The sequence below is a fragment of the Colossoma macropomum genome, unplaced genomic scaffold (assembly GCF_904425465.1).
Source record: "Colossoma macropomum unplaced genomic scaffold, Colossoma_macropomum, whole genome shotgun sequence".
Classification (NCBI taxonomy): Eukaryota; Metazoa; Chordata; class Actinopteri; order Characiformes; family Serrasalmidae; genus Colossoma; species Colossoma macropomum.
Genome location: NW_023494784.1, coordinates 11,922,371 through 11,946,386, shown reverse-complemented (window position 1 = coordinate 11,946,386; position 24,016 = coordinate 11,922,371). Strand labels below are relative to the sequence as shown.

At 37.8% G+C, this 24,016-nt stretch overlaps 1 protein-coding gene across 3 annotated transcripts in view; it reads left to right on the top strand.

Moving 5' to 3' along the window:
- Window positions 1-24,016, top strand: part of ikzf2 (IKAROS family zinc finger 2) — a 55,394-nt gene that overhangs the window by 1,287 nt on the left and 30,091 nt on the right. For 2 of the 3 annotated variants that reach the window (XM_036587656.1, XM_036579922.1), the window contains exons 2-3: window positions 3,414-3,462; window positions 14,684-14,788. In XM_036587656.1, the coding sequence (XP_036443549.1) occupies window positions 3,435-3,462; window positions 14,684-14,788 (133 nt within the window). In that variant the 5' untranslated portion in view covers window positions 3,414-3,434. Of the gene's footprint in view, window positions 1-2,658; window positions 2,750-3,413; window positions 3,463-14,683; window positions 14,789-24,016 lie in introns of those variants that run through there. The other variant, XM_036595522.1, reaches the window with a different exon arrangement.

The following is a 24,016-nucleotide window of genomic DNA, read 5'->3' as shown; positions in this document are numbered from 1 at the left end:
GCAGCTCTTATTAAGGATCTTTATAGATTTAGAAATAGTGTTTACAGTTGATTTATTGTTGAATTGTCTCTGTGTTGCTGCTTCTGGGACACGTGCAAGGCTCTCCATGGGGTGGAGGGAGTTGTCAGTGCTTCGGTTCCCCATCCGTTCCCCTTTGCCCCAGTGGCTGGTGGCTCTTTTGGTAACTTTGTATAAGGATAATTTACGGAAGTGTTGTCTTTAACATACTTTAAGCAACTTTAAACTTAATATTTGCCCCTTTTTAAAAAGCTATTAGTGTCACCTTAACCTTTCCCTTTCTAATTCACCTTAATTTTTCCCCAAATATATTTTTACCTTTATTTATATGTTTCAGTAAATGTCTAATGACTTCACCTTTACTTTTCCCTAAACATATATTAACTTCACTTAAAGTTTTCATTGAATATCTGTTAATATCTCCTTGGATTTTTCACAAGTAGCTGTTAACATCGCCAACTTTTCCTCAAATATCTGTTAATATCGCTTATCACTTCTCATTTATCCGAATATATTATCACCTTAACACTTCACTAACCTATAAGCCTAATGTGAATTCTAACCCTAACCCTAACCTCAACCCCAAACCTTCCCCCAATGCTGGGTCTAACCTAAAACCTAACCTTGATGCTGGGTTTAATCCAAAATCTAACCCTAATGCTGGTACTTATCTAAACCATTTCAAAACCCAAGCCTGATGCTGATTCTAATCCAAAATCAAACCTTAACGCTGGTCCTGATCTAACCTTGATGCTGGGTTTAATTGATAACCTTACCCTAACACTGGTTCTAATTCAGAAACTAACCCAGACGTTGGTTCTAATTCAAAAACTAACCCAGATGCTGGCTCTAATTCAAAACCTAACCATGATGCTGGCTCTAATCCTAAACCTAGCATGCCTGAATAGTTTGTTAATGAAAGGTGTTATACATTAGGTGACTATTCAAATCAAGTGAAACCTGTTATGATCATAAATTGCCCTTAGGTCTAGTTTAGAGTTTCTTTCATAAAGCACCTTGCTGGGATGTTCGTACTTTGGCACTGCTGAGTTTAGTAATGTGTTGGAAATTGAGAGAAGTCATATAGTCTGGGGGAAAAAAGACATGCGTCAAAAATATGTGCGTAATGTGTTTTTGGCTTATGTTGGACGTAGATCAGCACTTGTTAATGTGGAAATTGATCCGTGGGGGGAGTTGAGGAAGGTGATTATTAATTATGCAAGTTCTTAACTGAAGGGGAGCCACACACACACACGTACAGCGACACACACATTACTGCGATCTCGGTTTCAGTCCTTTGCATTTCTCATGGAGACAGATTAGGAGGCATAGGATAAATTCTCTGTTTGTTTGTGCTTGGCCTTTTAGCCTCTCGAGTTGATCGAGTAAAGCCTTTCGTTTGATGAGATGTGATAGGGTTTAGTGTGCAAGTGACCCTCCATGCTGCAGTTAGACGCGTAGGCCATGCTGTTCAAGTGTATGCAGCAGAGAGAATCTTCTGGGCGGCTTTCTGTCTTTTAAGTCTGATATTCATTCGCCTCCGCCTTTAGTTTTGTGACTGAGGTTCTCGTGATAGATGCACTTATTCTGATCACAGCTGATGTTGAATGTTTTGCAGTGATGAGAAAAATAAGACAGCTAACTTGTGATAGTTATTTTGCATGAAGTGACTTTACATTTCATACAGTTGGCCACACACTAGGTCTCTGCAATTTCACGATATTTATCACTATTGTGATCAATTATATCACAAAACATCACAATGTGCACTTCTAAGTATATCATCGATATCATCAGTACTTAAAAAATACTGATAAACTGCATTTATGTTTACAAAGAGAGCAAAGTTAGTCCTGTTTAATTAGATTTAGTACAGTGCAGTAGGTGAAACATTATTGCGTTCATGGGTTTTGATAGTGCTTTTCAAATATGCCACTCACCCAACCTTATCCAACCTCAGAAATGCTAAATATTGTGACACTTATCATGCATTATCATATCATTCTTGAGGAAAAGCTCTCAGAAGATGCTTTAGTTGAAGACCATGTGATTAATATAGTGGATAAAAATAAGAGACAGACATAATCCTAACATCATACATTAACATTTATACAGTAGGGCATTTTTAGGAGCCCTCTGTTACTTTAAACACTATTTATTTTGCATTAATCAATAAGGCACATTAAATGAGATGGCGCTGTAAATCATTCAAACATTTTGCTTACGTTTGTGATGATGTTCTAATTGCAGCCTAACTTTCTATTGAGCCTCACCCCCGAGTTTGAGCTCAGTTGGTTTCATGGTTTGATCTTTTTCACGACTTTGTGAACAGAAACTAATACGTTTAAGGTTAAAGTGTGCTTAAGCCCTAAAACGGAGAAGGCCAGGCCTAGTTTGGGGCTTGCCGTCTGGTCACACGCTACACACTGTGGGCTTGCATCTTGTGTATTTACTTAACTATTTATTAATTCATTGGTCAGCTGACCTGCAAACAAGTGGAAATGTGCTCATTTGTTCTTATTTATACCTTCTATAGTCTGTGTGCTTTTCACTCTTGCCGGAAACTATCGCTGCATGTGTTACTTCCCTAATAATGTGCTGGAGGCCTTTTTACAGTTAATAGCAACAACAAAGATTTTACACAGACTCGTGAACAAGTAAGCTGTGCAAAGCAATGCAGACTGCCTATTTGCATGATGTGAAAACCTATTCAACATATATAGAGTAAAAGGTAAAAAAAGCCTCGCTCGTAGATTTTCCTCTGTGACCGATTTACATACTGTACGTAGTGCAAGAGCTGCTTTATTTTCAGATCAGAAGATATGAGTCATCTCATCGTAATGCTTTAGCAAGTATCTGTTTGTATTTTTGAATGCAGCTCATCATGTATCAGCATATGCACACGTAAACTATATATTTCAGCATTGTAGTACACGTTGTGCTGTGTGAGAATAGAAGGGATGGTGATAATTTTAAGGCTGTTTTTGTTGGAAAGGTCCCTGTGGACCTTTCTTTGTTGACCATTGATTACCTGTCACATCAACATCACCACCTGAGCCTAATTTTGGCTATCTACTCCAGAAAAGTTGTTCTAACTTTGCCATGATTCTTAGCAGAGAAAAGTAACTTCTGGAAAACACGCGATTTTGGATTTTGGCGCTGGGAAACAACTGAATCTCGACAACTGCTTGTCCTAATTACGCGTTTCAGCAGCATCTGAGCGCTACACATTAATACTCTTTTCCTGTGGCCATTGTTGCACGTTACGGATGTCCTATAGGTAATGAGTGTGCATGTGTGGTCTCATTTGTGCAAAAGACAGCAGAGGGTTGCAGAAAAGAGACTCTTTCATGCACAGCTGTCTCTGATGGCTTCTCTTCTTCTCCTCTCCACAGCTCTTCCCCCAAATCACGGACATGGAGGCAACGGATGGCTATATAGCAAGTAAGTCTGGTCTAAATTATGGTCACTATGGTGGTTGAGAGGATTATTTGCTCAACATATACTCAAAGTTTGTTTTAAAGCCAATCTCAGATGACCATGAATGTGATATGAGGTATACGATTCGTAATGTAAGTGACATGATTTTGTTTTTGATAGAATAGAATAGAATTTAATAGAATAGAATAGAATTTTCATGCATGTAGTCTGTATGTATTTTTTACACACCTTCACATTATATGCTAATATAAAAGGCCAATAGTAAATTTTGAGGTTGTATCTTATTTTAGTACTCTGTTGTCACTAGGAAAGCTACACAATTTGTGCATCAAAATATACTAATGTTTAATATATATATATATATATATATATATATATATATATATATATGTTAATATAATTAGAAACTTTATATATATATATATATATATATATATATATATATATATATATATATATATATTAACATATATGTATAATGTATTAACTATGTATGTATTAACTGAACATAGAAGTTATTATATTACATATAATATACGTAGATTTCTGTGTTCAGTTAATTAGTTTTTTAGACCTTTCAACATTATGAAAGTACAATATTTTACAAAACAACACTTGCCACAAGCTAATATACGCTTATGTTTACTCCTTGCTCTTGATTTCGAAGTGAATGTCACTTTTCAGAGGATGGAGGGTTCGTCTTGATTGTGGGCTTGCTTGTTTAATTTTTATTATACCTTATGCAAAATATTTAGCATTAAATTGAGCATTTTATTTTATTTTATATGTGTTGTCTGATATCTGTGCATGGTGAATTGAGAGGCATATGATATGTGTGTGTGTGTGTGTGTGTGTGTGTATATATATATATATATATACATATATGATGTCATATGCCTCTCAATTCACCATGCATATATATATATAAATATATATATATATATATATATATATATATATATATATATATATATATATATATATATAGTATTGGTATAGTATTGGAGTTTTCTATTTTTTTAAGGATATTCAGAATGTGCCCTTGTCTTCTAGAGCTTTTTTGGTGGAACAGTGAAGCAAAAATTATTATTTATTATATTGTTACTTTCTCATCTGAGAAACTTCGGTAGGTAGCGAACACCCAGGAATGAAGCAGTGGGTAAAAAAGCCTGTGAATACACTGTGTATAAATATTTATATTTACATATTTACACAGTGTCATATATTTATATATATATCTGTATATATCTATATATATGTATATATGTCCATATATATCTATATACAGATACATACATATATATATATATATATATATATATATATATATATACAGAGAGAGAGAGAGAGAGAGAGATAGATAAAGATATAGACATGTATTGTGTGTGTGTGTGTGTGTGTGTGTGTGTGTGTGTGTGTGTGTGTGTGTGTGTGTTTTCTGACTGGTTGATTTTGTTTTTCAGTCTTGTCAGACATGACCTTTCTCTAGTTGAACCCCCCCAAAGAACGTTATGGCAGAATAGTTTGTGCCTGGAGCTTCACAGTGTAGGTGTAGTCCTGGCCATGCTTTGTTAAATACATGCAGTAGAGGAACAAATAAGCTGTTGAAATATCCCACTGAACACTAACACTTCTGCTCTTGGCTCCCCTTGAGATTTGTTATCTGCATGGGGCTTTAGTACCAGGTGCACAGTGGTACCTTCCCGCCCGTTGACTCCCCCCTTAGATTCCCTCAGATGGAACAGGCTGATAAAATGTCCCTCATCAGAGGATTCATGCAGGTGTATTGGAAAATGAAGAAGGTTTTACAGTTTAACTTTCTTCCAGCAACCTGTAACATGTAGATTAGCAAACGGAATAAAAAGAGATGAGTGTCTTCAGTATTTTTTTTTTTTTTTTTCAGAACACCCTGAGCTTTTGATTAACTTGTTTTTCGTTGATTAACTGTCATGGAATTTAAAAAATGTCAAACCCATAAAAAGCTGCTAATCCTCGAAGCCTCAAAACAGAGAAATGTGTGTTTTGAAACTGTAGTGTAGGCGTTGCAAGGTAGGCTAGCCACTGGTGCAAATTCGGGGGGGGACGGAGGGTCTTGTACCTTCCGCTCTTTGAAATAATGCGAGAAAATTTTGAGGGGTTGTGGGATAGTTGACTAAAAAGTACATAGTTGAGTTTCAGAAAGAGCTGTCAGACATCAGTTGTCGTATAGCTGTCAGTTACAGTTTAAAACTTCCATTAAAAGTGATATAAATAGTTGATTTGTTCAGTTATAGAATCTTTCTTAACACTATTGTACTGTAAATGCTTGCTGAGCAATGTCTCAATAATAGTCCTTTCTTCTTAATTATCACCAAATTTACCATTTTTGGGGGATTTTGCTCAAATATTTATAGCAACATGGAGATCAGACCAACAATTCGTTGTGAAATAAGAAAAAAGATTGCTGTATGTAGCTTTATCCTCCTGACGTTGGTCCCCTCGCTTATCAGACTAAATTTGCACCCCTCATGCACACAATTAGCCTGACTTGACCACATCTTTAAAACTTTATCTGGTTCCTCTGCGTCTGTTGCTTTACACCAAAGCAACTGATGTGCACTCTGTGTTGAGAATGTTTTTTTCTCACTGTGATAAACTAGGAGAACCTTGGCCTGGGTATTTGTGCCACTGGCGATGACCGCAGGCTAGCTTGTGGCTGAGCAGCACATCTTGCAAAGCTAGTAGCTGTGTGCGTGCTGTCTGAGGACGAGCTGTAAAAGTAGGGAGTGAGTTTCGCCTGTGATGTGGAACTTTGGTCTGCGCCTGACAGGAAAAACCAGATCCTAACTCAAAAACCTGCAGGTCTACAACATGCCACGACCAATCGCTGGCTGTGCATGGAGAATGGATCCTGAGAAAACGTCAGCTTTTTCTTCTGTATTGATGTTTCCGCGCAGTACCTGCCACTCGGCCCAACCCTTTCTGCTGGAACGGGCCGAGAGCCAAGCATAATGTGAAAATCAGTTCAGGTTACTGTGAGTCTTTCTCCAAAACAGTTTTCCTAGCCTATTTTACAAAGGAGTTTAGCTTGGGCAGTAGATAAGTTGACGTCAGAGCCGTCCTATGTCATTTTCTGTACATTTTGAGGCAGAACGTGAACTAATTGTGTTTATTAAAACCACTTAAACTATTTGGTTCATCGTACGACTCATAATTGCGTAACTGCTATGGATTATTCGGTGAATATCGTGAACCGGATTTGGATGGAATTGAACTGTAGGCCCACATACAGAGTTCAAGGGGTTAAAATCCATGACAGTTCATGCTCCTTGTTTGTCCAAAATGAAAGCACATGGAACAATCCATTCTGCAGTTTCTAGTCTTCCTGCGAGTTGAGTCAGTGAATGATCTGATTATGACTCAGCATTCTCCTGCCGCAGCCCTGCAGTCACTCCGGTAGTCTCCAGTGGGCTCTCCTACGACTTCTCGACTTGCATCAGCATGGGGGCAGCCAGTAGCCTTTTTAATATTATCCATGCGCTGTTGGCCCACGGTGACAATACAGCTAGCCTCAGTCTGGCCTGCAGGCAGTCAACAAGTCTGAGTGTCAGGGTTTGTGAGTCTGTGTGGGAATGTTAAGCTGCTGATTTGTAGAGTAGAAAAAGCATATCAAATGAAATGGAACAGTAGTAAAACCGTGAAAACCACATGCCTGCAGAGGACCGAGTGTGTCATAGCTTGTTGGAGCGCTAACAGAAACAGTGTTTGATGGATATCAGCCCAGTTTTTTTGCTCCTTGATTTTACAGCCCTTATCTCCAGTCTGAAAGTTGTCTAGCTGCTCTCTCTCTCTCTCTTTCCTTCAGTCTCTCTCTCTCTCTCTCTCTCTCTCTCTCTCCCTCCCTGGGGCTGATAAGCTGCTCTTCGTTGCCAGGCCTATCTCGTTCCCTGAGAAAGCTGGTCGGACTGGGAGGCCAAGCAGCTAACTCGCTGCACTGTTATGGAAAATCCTCCACCCCCCCCCCCCCCCCCCCCGCCGTCACTCAAAATCGGAGCGGTTTGCTTGTTCCCCGTTGCCAGGGGACTGCCGGTCACCTGAGATTTCCCTCAACCTCGCCGCGGTAACCAGAGACGGACTCCGGGATTGTGTCATTGACTGCCTCTCTCTCCACAGCTCGCTCTGTCTCTCTCTCTCTCTCTCTCTCTCTCTCACACACACATAGACTGACACTGTCTCCCACACTGTGCTGGCACACACATAACAGTCTGCTGTCTCACCTCCTGCTCTCCTGACTCGCAGGCCATCCTCCCATCTCACCTTTTGCATTTATTTTCTATAGCAGCTCAAATGTGTTTTTTTTTTTTTGACATTTCTGAAATATTTCTGCTGTTCGAATAGCAAATAACCACATAGAAAATCAGGCTTTTTCCAAGTCATGTTAAAGCCACATTTGTATGGTTTAGATCTTTGGACATACACCTTAGTTTGACCGGTTAGTAGTCCAGTTTGACCAGTCACATTTCATGTAGTTTCTTTTGTTTATCTTTTACCTGCCCCGTCCAAGTCAATGTATGCACACCTGCATTGTTACTATGACAACTGATGTGGATACGTGACCAAAGTCTGACCATATAAGTTAGATTTGTCACTTGCAGTGTAAATTGGATATAAATGGACCATATCATAGCATTGTTCTCAAAATCCACTTATGTGATGTTGTTTATAGGAATTATATGAGTATTTTATGATGTTTATATTGGTATACGACTGCAAGAACAGTCATAATTGAATTACCAACCTCTCGTTATCTCTTAGAATTAAACAGACTGTTCTTGTTACTGTGCCTTTAAGACTGATACATGACTCCTGATTGGCTTGTGCCTCGTTCAAAATGTGCTTGGACTGAAACACTCCTCATAACTTCAATGTGAATGGGTGGGGCTAAACTGCTCTGCATTGTAAACTTAAATTACTTAACTTTACTTTTATAATTTAAGCTTAAATAACTGTATATTTTAGTTAGAGCTACTTTCTATTTTCAAGTGATCCACACTTGCTCAGCAAGTAAGGTTGACTGAAGCAGCCCAATCAGTGGTTTCAGCTGAGCTGGGACTACTTTACTATTGAAGTTCCACCTCATCTTGAATTAGTTAGGTGAACTTGAGTCAAATACTCATCCCTGTGCAGTGTATTGATATCAGTTGAAACAACTCCATTATTGTAAGTGGATTGTTTCATACAGTAATGAGTGCTAATAGCTATTATGTCTCCAGCTGAACTGGAAAAGCTGAACACAGAACACTGTCAAATAAAAAAAAACGTAGCATGAGGATCAGCAATAATAAATAAAGAAAATAGCATTTTGTGAGCAGAACTACTAAAAAATCTGAACTTAACAAAAATCTAAACTTAACAAAACTGCTAAGAATGCTGGGAGGCTTTTTTGGGCAATGGAATTTTCCCTCTGTAGGACACTTCAAAATGAACTGATTTTACCTAGATGTATCTAAGCTTATAGATAATATACAATAAATAATTAAATTACTGGAGTTGTTGTTTTACAGTGTTGGTGGAGAGACAGAATAGGCACAAAAACAAAGAATGATAGAAAAAGTTTTTTTCCATATAGTGAGTAGGATGTTTTAAAACTTTAACTATGTTTACATACTGTATACTAAATAAAAACTAAAAGTGAGGGAAAAAAAATTAGATAAAAGTCACAAAGGCACTTCTCAGATGATCCAGTGAGACCAAAGTACTAGCTTGCAGATGTGTCAGACAAAGGGATAAAGTAGCCGCGTGATGTGTCGACTTTAAGTGAAGCATTCTAAAAGGAGCAAAAGTAAAATCCCTGTCTGATTCAGAATCTATCGAGATTTTAATCAAATTAATTAAATAATTGTTTAAATGCTCAGTATAATGTAATGTTTCATTGTTACGCAGCGCAGGCCGTGACATTTACAGCAGCCTTCAGCAAAAGTGGACTTCCTCTCTTGTACTCTGTGACATGCAAAAGAACATGATTTCATGAAAGTGTGATTGAAACAAATGAGAAAAAGACATGAAAAGCGATTACCTTCCCTCGGTTCGACTGATTCAGCTAATCCAACCTGTTTTAAGGAGGGACAGACTAGATACTCAGGATGCTCCATTACAATAGAGAGCTTAACTCTGACATCCCAGGTACTTTCCACTCTTTATCAGCCATTCAGCAAGACAGCACAGCTGTGTGTCCTTGTGAACAGCTGTGACCTTCCAGACAATTTCATCTAAAGATTTACACTTAAATGCTTGAACAAATTTAAATAAAACTACACAGTGAAGTTGAGGCCTCTGTGTGAATGTTTCCAAAAAATGCCCAAAGAAGTAGTTTTGAGCAGCCAGCAAGGTCTCAGCATATGTGAAATTCCTTCAGTCCTGTTGGAAAGTCATGAAGCTGCCTGAGAGAATGCCAGGAGAAGGTAAAACTGCATCAAGGCAGAGAGGGGCAGCTTTGAAGAGTCTAAAATATTAATAAGATTTTTGATTTACACTTTTTTGTTGCTGCATAATTCTATATTTGCTATTTTTAGGGGAGTCCCAAGCCAGATCAGAGCTGATCCAGGCATATTTTAAAGGATTGGCTCTATTAAGTCTGATCCAGCTACAATTCTTTAGCTTATTTTCTGTTCTCTGTTTACACTGCTGTCTTGAAGGTGTCATAAACGAGCATTATCTGCTATCACATTGCTATTACACCTTGAGTCTTTGACTGTTTTCTGCTGTTTATTGCAAGTGACATAGCATGAAAAGCATGTAGAAAAACACTGCACTGCACCGTTTTTCACTCGCAAGTCTGGTTAAAAACAAAACTATTGAGGAAACAGTCATTTTAAAATAAGTGTTAAATTCAGAGCATCACAACACTATAACTTGAACATAAATGGTCCAAAAAAAAAACCCTGTCAATGTTCAGTGTTTACATTTCAATAATTACCCATATTTACATTTCAAAAATTAGGTCAGTTTACTGCTGAATGATGAAGTAACTGGTAGCCAAAATCATCAGGAAGATCAAACCGTAGCATAATCAACAATAAAGACACAATAAAATAGTAATTAAAAAAAGGCCAAAATACATATTAGTTTTAAATGTCACATTATGTACAGACTAAAAGTTAAGCAATTTTACTGCATTGTTAAATAGCAGACAAGCATTGTCTAAATAGTGTAGCTGCATTAAATATGAAAACACAAAAATCTGATACTCAAACCAAATTGGGAAGCAAAACAACTGGATCAGGACATCATTTATACTGTTGATGTATTTACTGTGGTTCTGTGGAAAATAGTGAAAATGAATGATGGTGTAATGAAAGGGTCAAGCCTTTGATTGGTAGGGTCTGGTGCACAATGTCGTATCCATTGCTGACTAAACTTATGAACAGAATATGTACAGTTTATTGTGTGTCTTTGTGGGATGCGGATGAAAGAGAGTATTGATTTGTGCCATGTTGTGTTGCAGTGGGATGTTTTTGTGTGTCTTCACTTTGCAGCCTTGAAATGGTAACTTTATCGCAGAAGCAAAAATGGCTTATTTCATCATAACATCTATTCAGGTAATAGTAACTTTTGTAGCTGTTATATATTTTTCATGCTCATATCTGCAAATAAAGTTAGAAATTGGCACTGCATCTACCTGGATTAGCAGAAATGTATATAACAAAATAAATACATATAATGTTTATAAGTGTAGGGTTGCAAATGCAGCAGAGAAACTGCAGATATTTCAGTGCAGTTACCCAGTGTTGCATAAACGTTCTGCTTTTCCAGTTTGAATTGTCTAACCATCTGTCCATTGTCAGTGCGTTTGAAGTCATTTTCTGCTGATACTGGTATGAATCCAATATCATCAGACATCCTTAAACTTTTCATCATATTTACTGGTCCATTAGTCATCCAGAGAATGTAAAGGGAGCTGGCTTCCTCAAATGATATATTTCCTATAACAGTGGCAGCACTGGTTTGGTGTAATATGACGGCCACTGCACATGCATTGTGCCTCCTGCTCTGAAGGGGTCAGTATGAAAGTGGATCGGTCAGGAAAGGCTTGCTCCCCCTGGGTGAACGCTACAGTGCTGTGTAGAGGCTTGTGGCCTGCGTGCACCGGGTGTGGAGAGATGAGGAAATCCAATCTGGATGTTAAGGATGTGGCTGAAAGCTTAACAAGCTCTCCCTGCAGGAGACGATGTGCCGTTGCCCCACACACACTGCAGAAAGCACACGGCGGTGGGGAAATGGAGAAGACCGCTAACACGAGGGGGGAAGTGTATACTGTACCTGAAACGGAGCGGAGAGTGCTGCTTCCTTTAAGAGGCCGAAAGAAAAGTGTAGTGTACAGCTGAAAGGAATGTACAGTTGAGACCCCTCAGCAGGAGGTCTGAGGGGTTCAGCATTGCTTTAGTGCCTGGTTGCTGGTGAAATCCACACTTTCTTTTGTTGGTTTTGCAAAATGTGTCTGCTTCTAAGAAAGAGCATGAAGGAGTGTGCGTTTGGATATAGTCGTATGCTAAAGTTTGCTCAAATTACTCGTTTTGTTGATTTAGTGTAAATAAGTGAAAACATCCTCTACAGAGAACACACCTCTGCACATCTTAATGCATAGTACCTGTTTAACTGCTGAGTTTAACACATTGGGGAATAATTGAATATAAAATGTGACCTGTACAGAACTTATGACTTTACATTAAAACCCATTAAATTCTTAGACATCATACACTAAAATTTGCAAAACAAGCCATATTTAAGTGTGTTCTGTGTAGAGCATGTATTAACTTACTTTCACTTAACATATGAAAAAAGTAATTTAACCAAGGCTGTTAAAACTTTTGCGTTCACCTGGAGTTGGTTGTACATGAGTGCGTATGTATTTCATTTTTTTTGTAGGGCCTGGCCTGTATAAAAATTATGTGCCAATTAAAGGCTAACAATACTGATAACTCATAATATTAGTTGATGTAATTCTGTATATATGTTTTATGTTTTACTTTTACATGGAATTTTTCTAATTAAACAGTGCAGTGTTTCTCCCAGGGGTTTGAAAGAAATGGTGGGGGGCATTTGGGGAGGGGGGATATAGTACTGTAACTTACTGTACTGTTACTGTATGGATACTCGCAGTATCCATATACGTTACAGTACGTTACTAATATGTTACTTGTGCTAATAAGCATTGGTCGTGTTTTATATATATATATATATATATATAATGTATATCTTTGGAGTGAACGATATTCCATGACATTCCAACATTATTTCTTAGAGAAATTACCTGATCTAGCTAATGTCCATTAAACAAACTAGCCTAGTTAGCAATAAAGCAGTGCTACATTTGTCTTTATTCATGTCTTTAGCAGTGCATCCTTGGCAGTGTGTCCTGGCATTCATGTTTTTGAACAAAGTACAATGTGACATACTCATAAATATGAGCAAACTTCTTGTGTCTTGCTAAATTGTTGGTCTCTTTCCACGGCGGAACGTAACAAATACCTGAATAGTAATTGTAATTTTTAAATGTTGGCACCTCAAATAGTTAATCATGTACACATGCACATCCCTAGTCTTATAAAAGACAAATATTGTAGCACTAGAGGTGGAGCTACTCATAATTCTTTGCAGTTTTGGTTTCTTTTTATTGCCTGTTTTTTTCAGATTTTTTCTTTAGTTGACTTTAAAAACTTTTTTTTATGTTGTAAGTTTTTATTCTCCTGTTAAACGTTAAGCCCAGCCTGTATTGCTGTGTATTTATGTAAGGGGTGACATGTGTTGGGTTGCCTGGTGGCACAACTGTCTAAGGCTTAGCTCTATTTCTGCGAGCTCATGAGTTAGAATCTTGTGTTTCATCAGCGATGTTTTCACTGATACAGATAAAACTGCAGCTTGTAAATATTGGCTGATGTTATCAGTCAGCTGATATTTTAGTATTCAGAAGGTTGAAATCGCTGTTCTAAAGGTTGTAGTCAGTATTTTCAATAATAGAAAACCAATTTGGTTACAAACAAAATTATTGTAAAATATGTTAGTCCTGTGTAACTTCACAGCTTTCAAGTAATTAGTAAGACTCTAAGAAGCTACAAATAAAGCATAAAGAACATTTTTGACATGCACAGAATGTTAATGAGGTGTGTGAGTGTGTGGTTTGAAGAACCTTCATGTGATGTAAACATTTACTAGTTTAAGGGTTCTACCCATAACCTTTACATTATGTAGAGGTTCTTTTAATGTCTAAAAGGTTCTTCACACTCACACATCTCATTCACGAAAAAGAACCATCCATTAAAAAAGTACTTTAGGGAATCAAAAGTGGTTCTTCTGTGGCATCATGAACCTTTTCAACACCTTAATTTTTAGGACTGTAGAAAATTCTAACATGACTGAGAAAGCTATATAACATCCAAAATGATATAATTTAACAAATAAAGCAGATATAATTAATCACACACCCAGAATTAGTGTGCATTTGTGTACAGTGGTAGGGTAAACGTTTGGGTGCCCTTGGCCCCTTGTTGATTTTCTAAGTGATAATACATGAACATGTCCTCCACAGCGAACACACTGCTGCACATTTTAATGCACAATTACTGTTAATTTGCTGAATTTAATATGTTAGGAAAAAAGTAATGCAAAATAATGGCACATTTTATATTTTATAATAAATGTTATTTGCATACAAACATTTGTGGAAAGTTGGCATATTTAGGTTTGTTTCCTGTTGAGGAAATCACTTGAAATGGCATGAAAACATGAGCTTTGATCAAACTTAACTCTGATCAATTGATTATTGATCATTAATCACTTCTTACATATGGGATTCCTTAAATATTGAACAAAACATCTTAAAATTTAATGAATGGTTTGTGTTTACATTGCATGTAATTGTACAAAGATTAAGAAAAACTGTAAATATAGCAAGTGATTCCAAACTTTTGAATGGCATTGTGTGTCTGTGTATGCTTGTGTGCATGTTTGTGTGAATGTGAGAGTGTGTACATTTGGGTGTCTGTCTGCATGTGTGAATGTGTCAATGTGTGTGTGTGTGTGTGTGTGTGTGTGTGTGTGTGTGTGTGTGTGTGTGTATGTGTGTGTGTGTGCATCTCTCTATCTGTCCGTGTGTCTGTCTGTCTGTGCGAGTGAATAAAGCTGAGCTCAGTGCTCTGCCTGAAGCAGGGCGATGTCCTCAGTGCACTTGTTTCTGCCTGTCTCCTAGGTAACGGCGACTGCTCTCCTAGGAAAGAAAACTCGAGAATGCTGGTGGACCTGTCGCTAGACGCACCCAACGGCCAGCATTCCCAAAGCCCCAGCTCTCCGACCCGTGAGTCTCCTCCCACACACACACACACATACACACACACACACACATTCTCCTAGTTACCTCCTGCTCAACAGCTCTGTTTTCCACTGAGAACTCCACACACTCTCTGCTGCGTTTCTCATTTCTCCTTCCTTAGTTACCTGCAGCATAAATTATTAATTCAGCTCCTCAGTCAGTGCTTCATATCTGCTCTTTAACCCTGAGAAGTGGCCAGCGATAACAAAAGCACGTTAGGAAACGATATTAATTACTTCTCACTTGAGGCTCATTGAAACAAGGACAGGAATTTTGTTAAAAGTGCAGATTCTAAACTTTTAATCTATCCCACACTTGTGTCTGTAAGGTGAAGAGGAGATATTTTACTATGATTTTTTTAATGAAAGGTTGCATCAGTTTCATTTTGGTGGACAAAACGCTGCTGTACTTAGAGGTACGCTTTACAAAATATAACGTGTTAAAATAAAAGTCCTCTATTTACAGTTGTAAGCAAAACTTTGAAAACTCTGTCAATTACATTTTGTTGATTTTTCTAAGTGAAAATAAGTTAACATATCATGATCATGACTAAACCTTGGATCTCCAATTAACCCCTTAAAATCAGGCTTATAACATACTTAGGCTTATTATTCAGAAGCTACAGGGACTTCAGTGCAAAGTGTCTGAGCTATTCTTAGATTATAGAAGTTTGTAATGAAACTTTGGTTCTGGCAGTGGGCTGTCATCATTTAGGGGGTGAACTTTACAGGAGAGGGGATAAACTCTCTTAACTTTCAGTGTAGGTTAAAGGAAAGCGATTTTGTTGCAAGTCATTTTGGTCCATTCATCATGAAACTTTCACACAGTGTAAAGGGCAGCTGTTTTTTTCAATTTGTCAAAAAATGGTGGAGATGCAAGGTATGTGCCAACCGATGATATCTTCTAAATACTTGTAAAAAAATGACATTTCCTGCACATTTTAGAGTTAATTTCTATTAATTTAATGAGTTTAACATATTGAAAAAATTAAGCATAAAATATAAAATATGCCATCACTTTGCACAGGCCACGTTTTATGTTTTGTCCTTTTTTTGTGTTAAATTCAGCTAATAAACAGTAATTGTGTATTAAATGTGCTCAAGTGTGTTCTCTAAAGAGGATGTGTGTACTTATTTTCACTTCAACAAAAGTGAAAGTAAGCCCACCCCTCAAAATGATATGGCATATCAGTAAATTCTGAAACTCGTCAGAGGTTTCTGGGCCTAGTTTCAGGTGCTAGGCTTCAGTAGAACAGTCTTTTTTTAGGGGTGGGGTTTGCAAAGAGATGTGCTAGGATTGGTTGGGTAACGACACATCTGTGCAGATAGTAGTGGAGATGTTTTACTTTGAAATGTAAAATAGTGAAAGTATGAAAAATTAAAATACTTTAATGAAGTACAGACACTCAAACAAGTACAGTAACAGAACACATGTACTTGGAGGTGGGCGATATGGCAAAAATATAATATTGCAATACTTTAAGAAAGTTTCATGATATATGATATGTCCCAATATTCAGTTTTTCAGACATCTGATCAGTTAGAACAGAGAAAAAAGAGCCAATAGTGCTACATTATAAAAAATGCAATCAAAAAACTGTGAATACAATGATTTTCAGTTGGTCAGTATTCTACAAGTACTGACGATGCCCATAATATGTTTAGAAAAGCATATTGTATTGCATTGTGACTTAATATATCATTATAATGATACATATTGTCATACTGCCCAGCCCTACATGTACTTCATTACTGTCCACCACTGCATTTTCATCATCGTTTTGTCATTTATTGAGCAAAAACAAAGCAAAAAATAAAGTTTGCAGACTCCACCTTCATACTGAGTGCAAATCAAATAGAAATATATGGTTATGGTTTGGGCAACCCCAGTCAAATTACATGTTTTGTTGAATTTCCAGGTGGAAATAATACATAAACTGTGGCACAAAGTGTTGGCACATTTTCAATTTTATGTTTTATTTTTTCCCCAATATGTTAAACTCAGCAAATAAACAGAAATTGTGCGTTAAAGCAGTTCCCTGTTTCACATGATTATAACTCATTACATAACTAACCATGTAATTAGAACTGACTGTGTAATTAAATTCAGATAATACAGCAACATAACAAATGTAGGACTTCACTTCTAAGAGTTAAAGTTGTGTTCTGTTGCACAAGAGCCACGAAAAGGAGAACTGAGTGAGCATCACTGCGTGATGGATTGAGGAAGAGCCCTTATCTTACCAAGTTAAAGAGAAAGAAACGCTCAAAATAGTGGTCATCTTATCTTTGACCTGAAGGGACAGGACTGTGAGTGTGTGACATCTCCCTTCCTCAAAAGCTGAGAGAAATAGGAGGAGCTGAGGGCTCCGTTTGAGGTTTGTCATCATGAGCTGGTATACTGAGAAAAGGGAAGCTGTCAGTAACTGAGGGACACACACCACCATCCCAACCTAATGTTGGTCACTCAGTGTGGAGAAAGTTGAGAAATGTCATAGCGAGTAAAGAGAAGTCACTTGAACTTGCAGTGTCACAATTCCTTCGTGGATGTAGAGGGCATCTGTATGTGCTGTGAAACTGGCCAAACTACTGTGACCTTACGAGCTCATGGGAGATTTAGAGTGCACACAGGATATAGGAATAATGCACCAAATAATATGTCAGTCGATTTTACTCCCTATATATATGCTACTGTTCAAAAGTTTGGAATCATTTGTCATATTAACAATTTGTTGTTTTTATCTACATTTTTTGTATTATTTAACCTTTGATTTAACTAGACAAGTCATTAAAAACATATTCTTATTATCAATAGCGGCCTGTTTACAATGGTTGCCTGGAATAACAATTTAGACAAGGTGGACTGAAGTATTATAGACTATTCACCAGAAGGTTTTCTTAGATGTTTTAGACAATAGAGTTTGGCCAAGTTATCTGCCTTGAGATTTAACATAATTCTCAATGTTACACAGCTTTCTTAATTATTTTTCAATATTCTAAGGCTATATCATCATTTGTCATGTTTACTTCTAAATTGAAGCAAAATATATGTGCAATATATGGGATGTTTTAAAATATATTTGCTAAACATATTTACTGTGCCGTTTTTGAATATTTAAATATAGACAAATATATGTACATATATGCCAGTGTATTGGACTATATTCACATGTGTAAGTGAAATATATGTAATAGTGTCAATTGTCAGTTTTTAATATTTGCATATATGTCAAATATATATACGAATAGATTGCAAACTTGACCTATCTTTTGAAAATATATATGGAAATATTCCTCTTTTGCATATGAGTTTATGTCCTGTTATTTGAAATCTGTGAATTTGCATGAGGTAGGCATATTAGAATCATTTTATACAATCAAATTTGCTTTTTATTAGTTTTATTTGCAACGTTTATGGCAACTTTGATTCCAAACTTTTGAACAATGATTCCAAAGTGCTGAATGGTAGTATAGTTCACTGTGAAAGACCCACAGTGCACTCAGATTTACACACTATAATGCAATGTGAAGATGTCTTACTAGAAGGGATTTGAAGGATAAGCTCTGTACTAGATAAGTCAGGGAACTATGGCCACTATGAATCCAACAGTGATTTATGTAGTCTTTTAGTAAATCCCAAATGCCTCTATATTCAGAAAAGTATTGGCAATAGAATGGCGCGCTCAAGAGCAGCCACGCATGAGCCACAGGTCACTATGCCTAATACCAAGCTTTAGCTAGAGGGGTATAAAGCCCCCCAGCACTGGGCTGTGGAGCAGTGGAACTGTGTTCTCTGGAGTCATGGGGCTCCATCCAGTACCTTTAGGATGAGTTGGAGTGTTCAGAACTGATCAACCAACATCAGTACCTAACCTCACTGCTCTTGTGGCTGAATGCAATCAAATCCTTACTTCACATCTATCATAAAGCCTTCCCAGGAAATGTATAATATTTGTAGACATCCAGTGTTTCATCTGAAATCAACGGTATTTATAGGGAGTTTGTCCCCTTTTGCTGCAGTGACACATATGCAGCATTTATTTGGACGTGGGAGGCTACATAGTGCAGTACACAGGGAGAAGAGACACAGCTGAGATTCTGTCTTAGTGGTCAGGTTAGAAACTAGAGTAACTGGAAAAGCCATACGTGCCATACTTAACAATTACGCTTTGGCCTTTGACTCCATCAGTGCCCAAAACATCTGACCCTTGACCTAGGGTCATGTCAGAACTGTGATTTCTGCCCTTCTCTTTGCTCTGTCATTAAGCGCTGGAGACTGGAATGTGATGCTACATTCACATGTTCGTGTTGAAAAAACACCATTCTGCACTTTGTAGCAGTATGCGGCCAACAGCGGCATGACGCTGGCTAATCGTTGGCATGGTGATGCCTGTCAGAGGAGAGCTATAGCAGTGTCAATTGTTTATTTAAGGTGGAAAAAGTCAGGAGGGCCTTCTGCACTCTTTTATTTTGTGTTGTGTTTAATACTGGGTTCGTCTGGAATTCAACAATGAGACGTTTGGCATCTGTGGCTCCCAAAAAATTAACATTCAGTTTATTCCAGTGCTATGGATGGCTTGCTGTCTGTCATCTGTCTATCTCACATAAGTGAGAATTACTTCCTGCTGATTTGTTTGACCTAATTTGCCCTGCACATTTTAACACCATAGGCCTTTATAACATTCATTAGCAAGCCCAGGTTAAAGCGATATAGTTTGACTAAAAATCGAATTTACCCAATTTTCTCCTCAGCTAAGACACGATTGGTGTCTGAAGTTTGCTTCTTTAGTTTAGCACTGCAGCTACAAGGCTAACGGCTAGCAAGAAATTGAAGCTTATTAGCTTCATGATTAGCATTGACCATCGCAAACCTACCTCTAACTGTGTTGTTAAATAATCTCAAATAGACCCACTCATGTGGTTTCTGACACTGTATGACACTGTTATCTATAAAAATGGACATAAACACAGTGGGGCAGTAGTACTAGCCATTGAGAAGCCTGAATTTTGTCAGTGTTTATAGGTGACATGGTGTCATACAGTGTCAAAAAACCGCATGTTTGAGATTACGCAGCAACTCAACATGGTTTGAGGCTTGAAAGTTCTATTACCTTGAAGTTTCTCTTAGCTAAAGTAGCTTTTTAACTGCAGTGCAAAGTCTTAGCTGATCAACATTTGGTGGAAAGGCAGAAAACTGTGTATATTTTACCAAACTATTGCTTTAAGACCACTGAGCAGAAAGCAGGGGGTATTAGAGGCTGACCTACAGCCAGCGCAGAGAGGAATGACCACTGTAGATCTTTTGTGCTGTTGTGACTGTGTTGTGTCTGGTTCTATGTCTTGGGGCTTTTTCTCTCTCTCTCTCCCTTTCTCTCTCTCTCTCCCTTTCTCTCCCTTTCTCTCTCTCTCTCTCTCTCTCTCTATTGCCTTGGCTCAGCTGCTTTGATCAACAAGAGGATGAGGAGGCTAAGGGATTCTATGCGTTGTTGTCCCGGCAACCGTTTCAAGTTCACTCAGCTGCAGCCACCAAAGATGCTCCATGCTTTCTGTGTTAGAGGGTAGAGAGGAAGCATTTCTTTCAATGGCAACTGTTGACAGAAGTCAGGCGGATTTGTTGGTAATGGGGACAGTATGAAGCTGCTGGTTTGAAACAGACTCTCTGCCAACAGTCGGTGAGCTGATTTAGCATTAACCCCTTAAACTTCGATTACTATAACCCAGTTATTAATCTTGAATACTGTGAATAATTTGGTAGCTACTGTGAAATGAATGTTTAGGTCATTGTCATAAGAGTGAGGAACTAAACCTATACATTGGGAACCTGGCTTGACTCTGTATGATATATACATAGTAAGGCTGTCAAATGAATGAAATAGTTCATTGTAACTAATCACATTATTTTGTGTCTTTAATCATGATAAATGGCAGGTCCTATTTGCCCATTTTTTTGTTATAGCTACAAGAGGACAAAATACACTTCATAAAAAGTGTTTATTACTTTCAGTAATTCCGTAGCATTATTTTTGTCATTTGAACATGATTAAGTCATGCAGTTACCATAGAGTGAACACATTTTCCAGTTTTCATCAGGTGTCCAGTGTCCATCAGAGTTCCAGGGGGACTGAGGGGGAGCTTATTGCTTTTGTTAGTTTGCTGCTCATTGATTTACCCATAGGAATCCTTTGAGCACTTTAAAAGCCATTTAAATGCTGTATTTGAATGAGAAGGTTACAATCACAGATTCTACCATTGCAATGTACAGCACAGGGCCTCAGCCTGAACTACTATGAGTGATTCAAAGGGTCAAACTAGGAAAAAGCATTAAAGGCGTTTAAAAAATGAGAGTTGTTAATAATTTATCACATTAACACACTATTAAAACATTCATTTTCACAGCCCCAAAACATTAACTTTATCCATCCGTCCAGTATTGTTGTTTAACAGTATATTTTACTGTATCATGTTAATTGGTTGATCATGTATGAAAACCAACAAAATCCTAATTTACAACTGGGGAATTGAAGAATGTACAGGCCTCTAAACCTTAACTAAAAAGTGTGGGAATGGCACTCTGTTGACTTTGTCTTTCACTTGAGGGATGTTGGTTGAGGTCAGATTGCGAGACTCAAAACCAGAGTCAAGCAACTTTGAAAAAAAAAAAGAAAACATTTATAACTGATCACGATTGTGCAAATATTGCTTGCTGGGATGTAGCAGAGAAAGTGGAATTGTTATAAAACAAGATCTGCCTTTTACATGGGGAATAAGTGCCTACTTATTATTCATCGGTATTTCTTCGAAAACAAATGAACGCCAATGTTGTGCAATACGCACAGTCACCTTGTAGTAGTTCTTTGGAAGAGCTCTGAGGAAAAATTAAATATTTCATGTGGGCAGTTTCATGCTAAAGGGCATGTTACTTTCAGGCACTCTGCACCCAGCTGCACATCATGCTGAAGGAAGCGTTACTTGCTTCTAAAATATTAACAGCTGCCGAATACTGTGAGCACAAATGAGTACTCATTGTGTTCATGTCTGAAATCCATGCTGGCCTTGGGGAAGTCTTATTTAAGAGTGTGCCAAATGTTCTAATTCATTTCATGAAAAGCTCATGAGATGGGCTTTTGAGATTTTTTCCTGTTTTTATTTATTTATTTATTTATTTATTTATTTATTTATTTTTCTTGTTAAGCTGCAGTGTTGACATCATGTCACAAGGCTGCAAGGTGTGTAAAATCTGCCAGGCAGACTGGTATGTCTGACCAGTGTCAACAGACCCAGATCCACACATAACACATTAAAGGGACAGACTATACCATGACGACATATACAGATTCATTCAGAATGATCTGATGTGAAATGTGACAATCTAGAGAAGCATAGTGACTCAGAATTGTCCACAGTGGTGGTGATAAGAAGCAGACATCTGAGGAGAAGCTCTTTCTTCTGAAATGGTTATGAATACGCTATTCAATGCCTAAAACATTGCTTTATAATAGAAGGTTTTGGCTTAAATGTATCTTTTAAAAGAGTGTGGGGGTAGAGGTAAAAAAAAATAGTCCCCAAAGAAATACTTTTTTCAGATTCACCATTATTTTACCATCATCAACATTATATATAAAACCTTAAAAGAGTGTAGGTTCACTCTAAATGACATTGTTTGCATTTGTTTCTCTTTAAGAGCGAGAGTTCTGTTCTAAAGTATGTTTTGCATCCTTTCCCAAAGGATGCGGAGAGTAAGGAACTGATCCTGGATCAGCAGATTTGTTGTAAACTTTAAAATAACATTTCTGTGAGAAAAAAAATCATTTCCCCAAAACACAAATGTACACAATTGAAAAAAAAAGGTTAAATACATGTAAATTACTCATACAAATACTGTATTTTAAAACTAGTGTTGTTAACAGAAATAGAATGTAAATTCACAAAAACAAATTTTCACAATTATTTCACAAACATTCATTTATTTATATGAATGGTTATTACCTTTATGGGAAAAATACTGATCTAGTGAAACTAAGAAATCAAATGACTGTATTTTTACAGATTTTTACCATCATTGAGAAAATATGTTTACCGTTAATTGACATTTTTTTTCTGGCACCTTTCCAGCCAGACTTTTACTATTTTTACAGTCTTTTTATTCTTTTTGATTTTACATTGTAGTCAATCCAAAACACATTTGGTGTTTTGTCTTGGAGCTAAAATGCTATAATATGAACACAAACCAACATAGCTAAAAATACTAGTAGCAGCCATCTTGTGGAAACATTGTCTGTACTTCTGCCCATTTTTATAGATAACAGTGTGTCATGGAGCGTCAAAAACCACATAAGCAAGATTGACCCGTAAGCCAGTGTGTGATGTGTTAGATTTGCTGTTAGCATTATGCTAATTGTTGTGTCTTTCATTTATTGTTAGCTGCATTAGCTTCGCAGCTCTGGTGCAGTAGATAGTTTTGTACATCAAACGTTTCCTGACCGATCAACTGCATCTAGGTTTAGGGCAAAACTGTGTACATTTGAGTTTTCACCTTTCTTTTAATGCATATTTCTAGCAAGGCTAACTGATCCACTGCTAGCCGGCAGCACTGGGAGTTTCCCGCCTTCTGTGAGACAGCAGGAAGAGGTGACTCAAAGCTTAGTCCTGGAGATTAAAGCCGCAACAGTATTTCAGAACAGGTTGGGCCGGATGGCGTGGCCAGTAGCCTGAGCGTTTTTCCACCTGATGCATGGTGGAAGAACGTGGAGAGGTGTTTCTTTTTTCTCTTTTTTTTTGGTGCGGTCGAGACGGAAAAGTCGCGGGCTGGGCGCCTGTGCGTTTGCGTGTCACTTTTGTGTTTCTTTGTCTGTTAGCGCGTCTATTTTTGGCCACGCTGTGTGAGTATCAGTGGCTGTGGGGGAGGTGATGGCCTCCCCGGAGGAGCGCTGCACAGGCCCTGACCAGACTGCAGGGCGGCGCTGCGCAGCTCACTGTCTCCCACTGTCAGTCAAGTAGAAACCCACCTGCCTCCTGCCCCCAGGGACCCCGCCTGCAGCCGCCTTGTTCCTCTTTAACCTTTAAAACTCTAAGGACTTGTCCAGACTTCTCTTCCCCACTCTCACAACTACAGAACTTACTTAGTAGTTTAATAGTAGTTGCCAAATAAGTCATTGTAGTTACCGGATAATAAGCTCTAAAATTATTAACTGAATCTATAGTAGTTTAAGGGGTT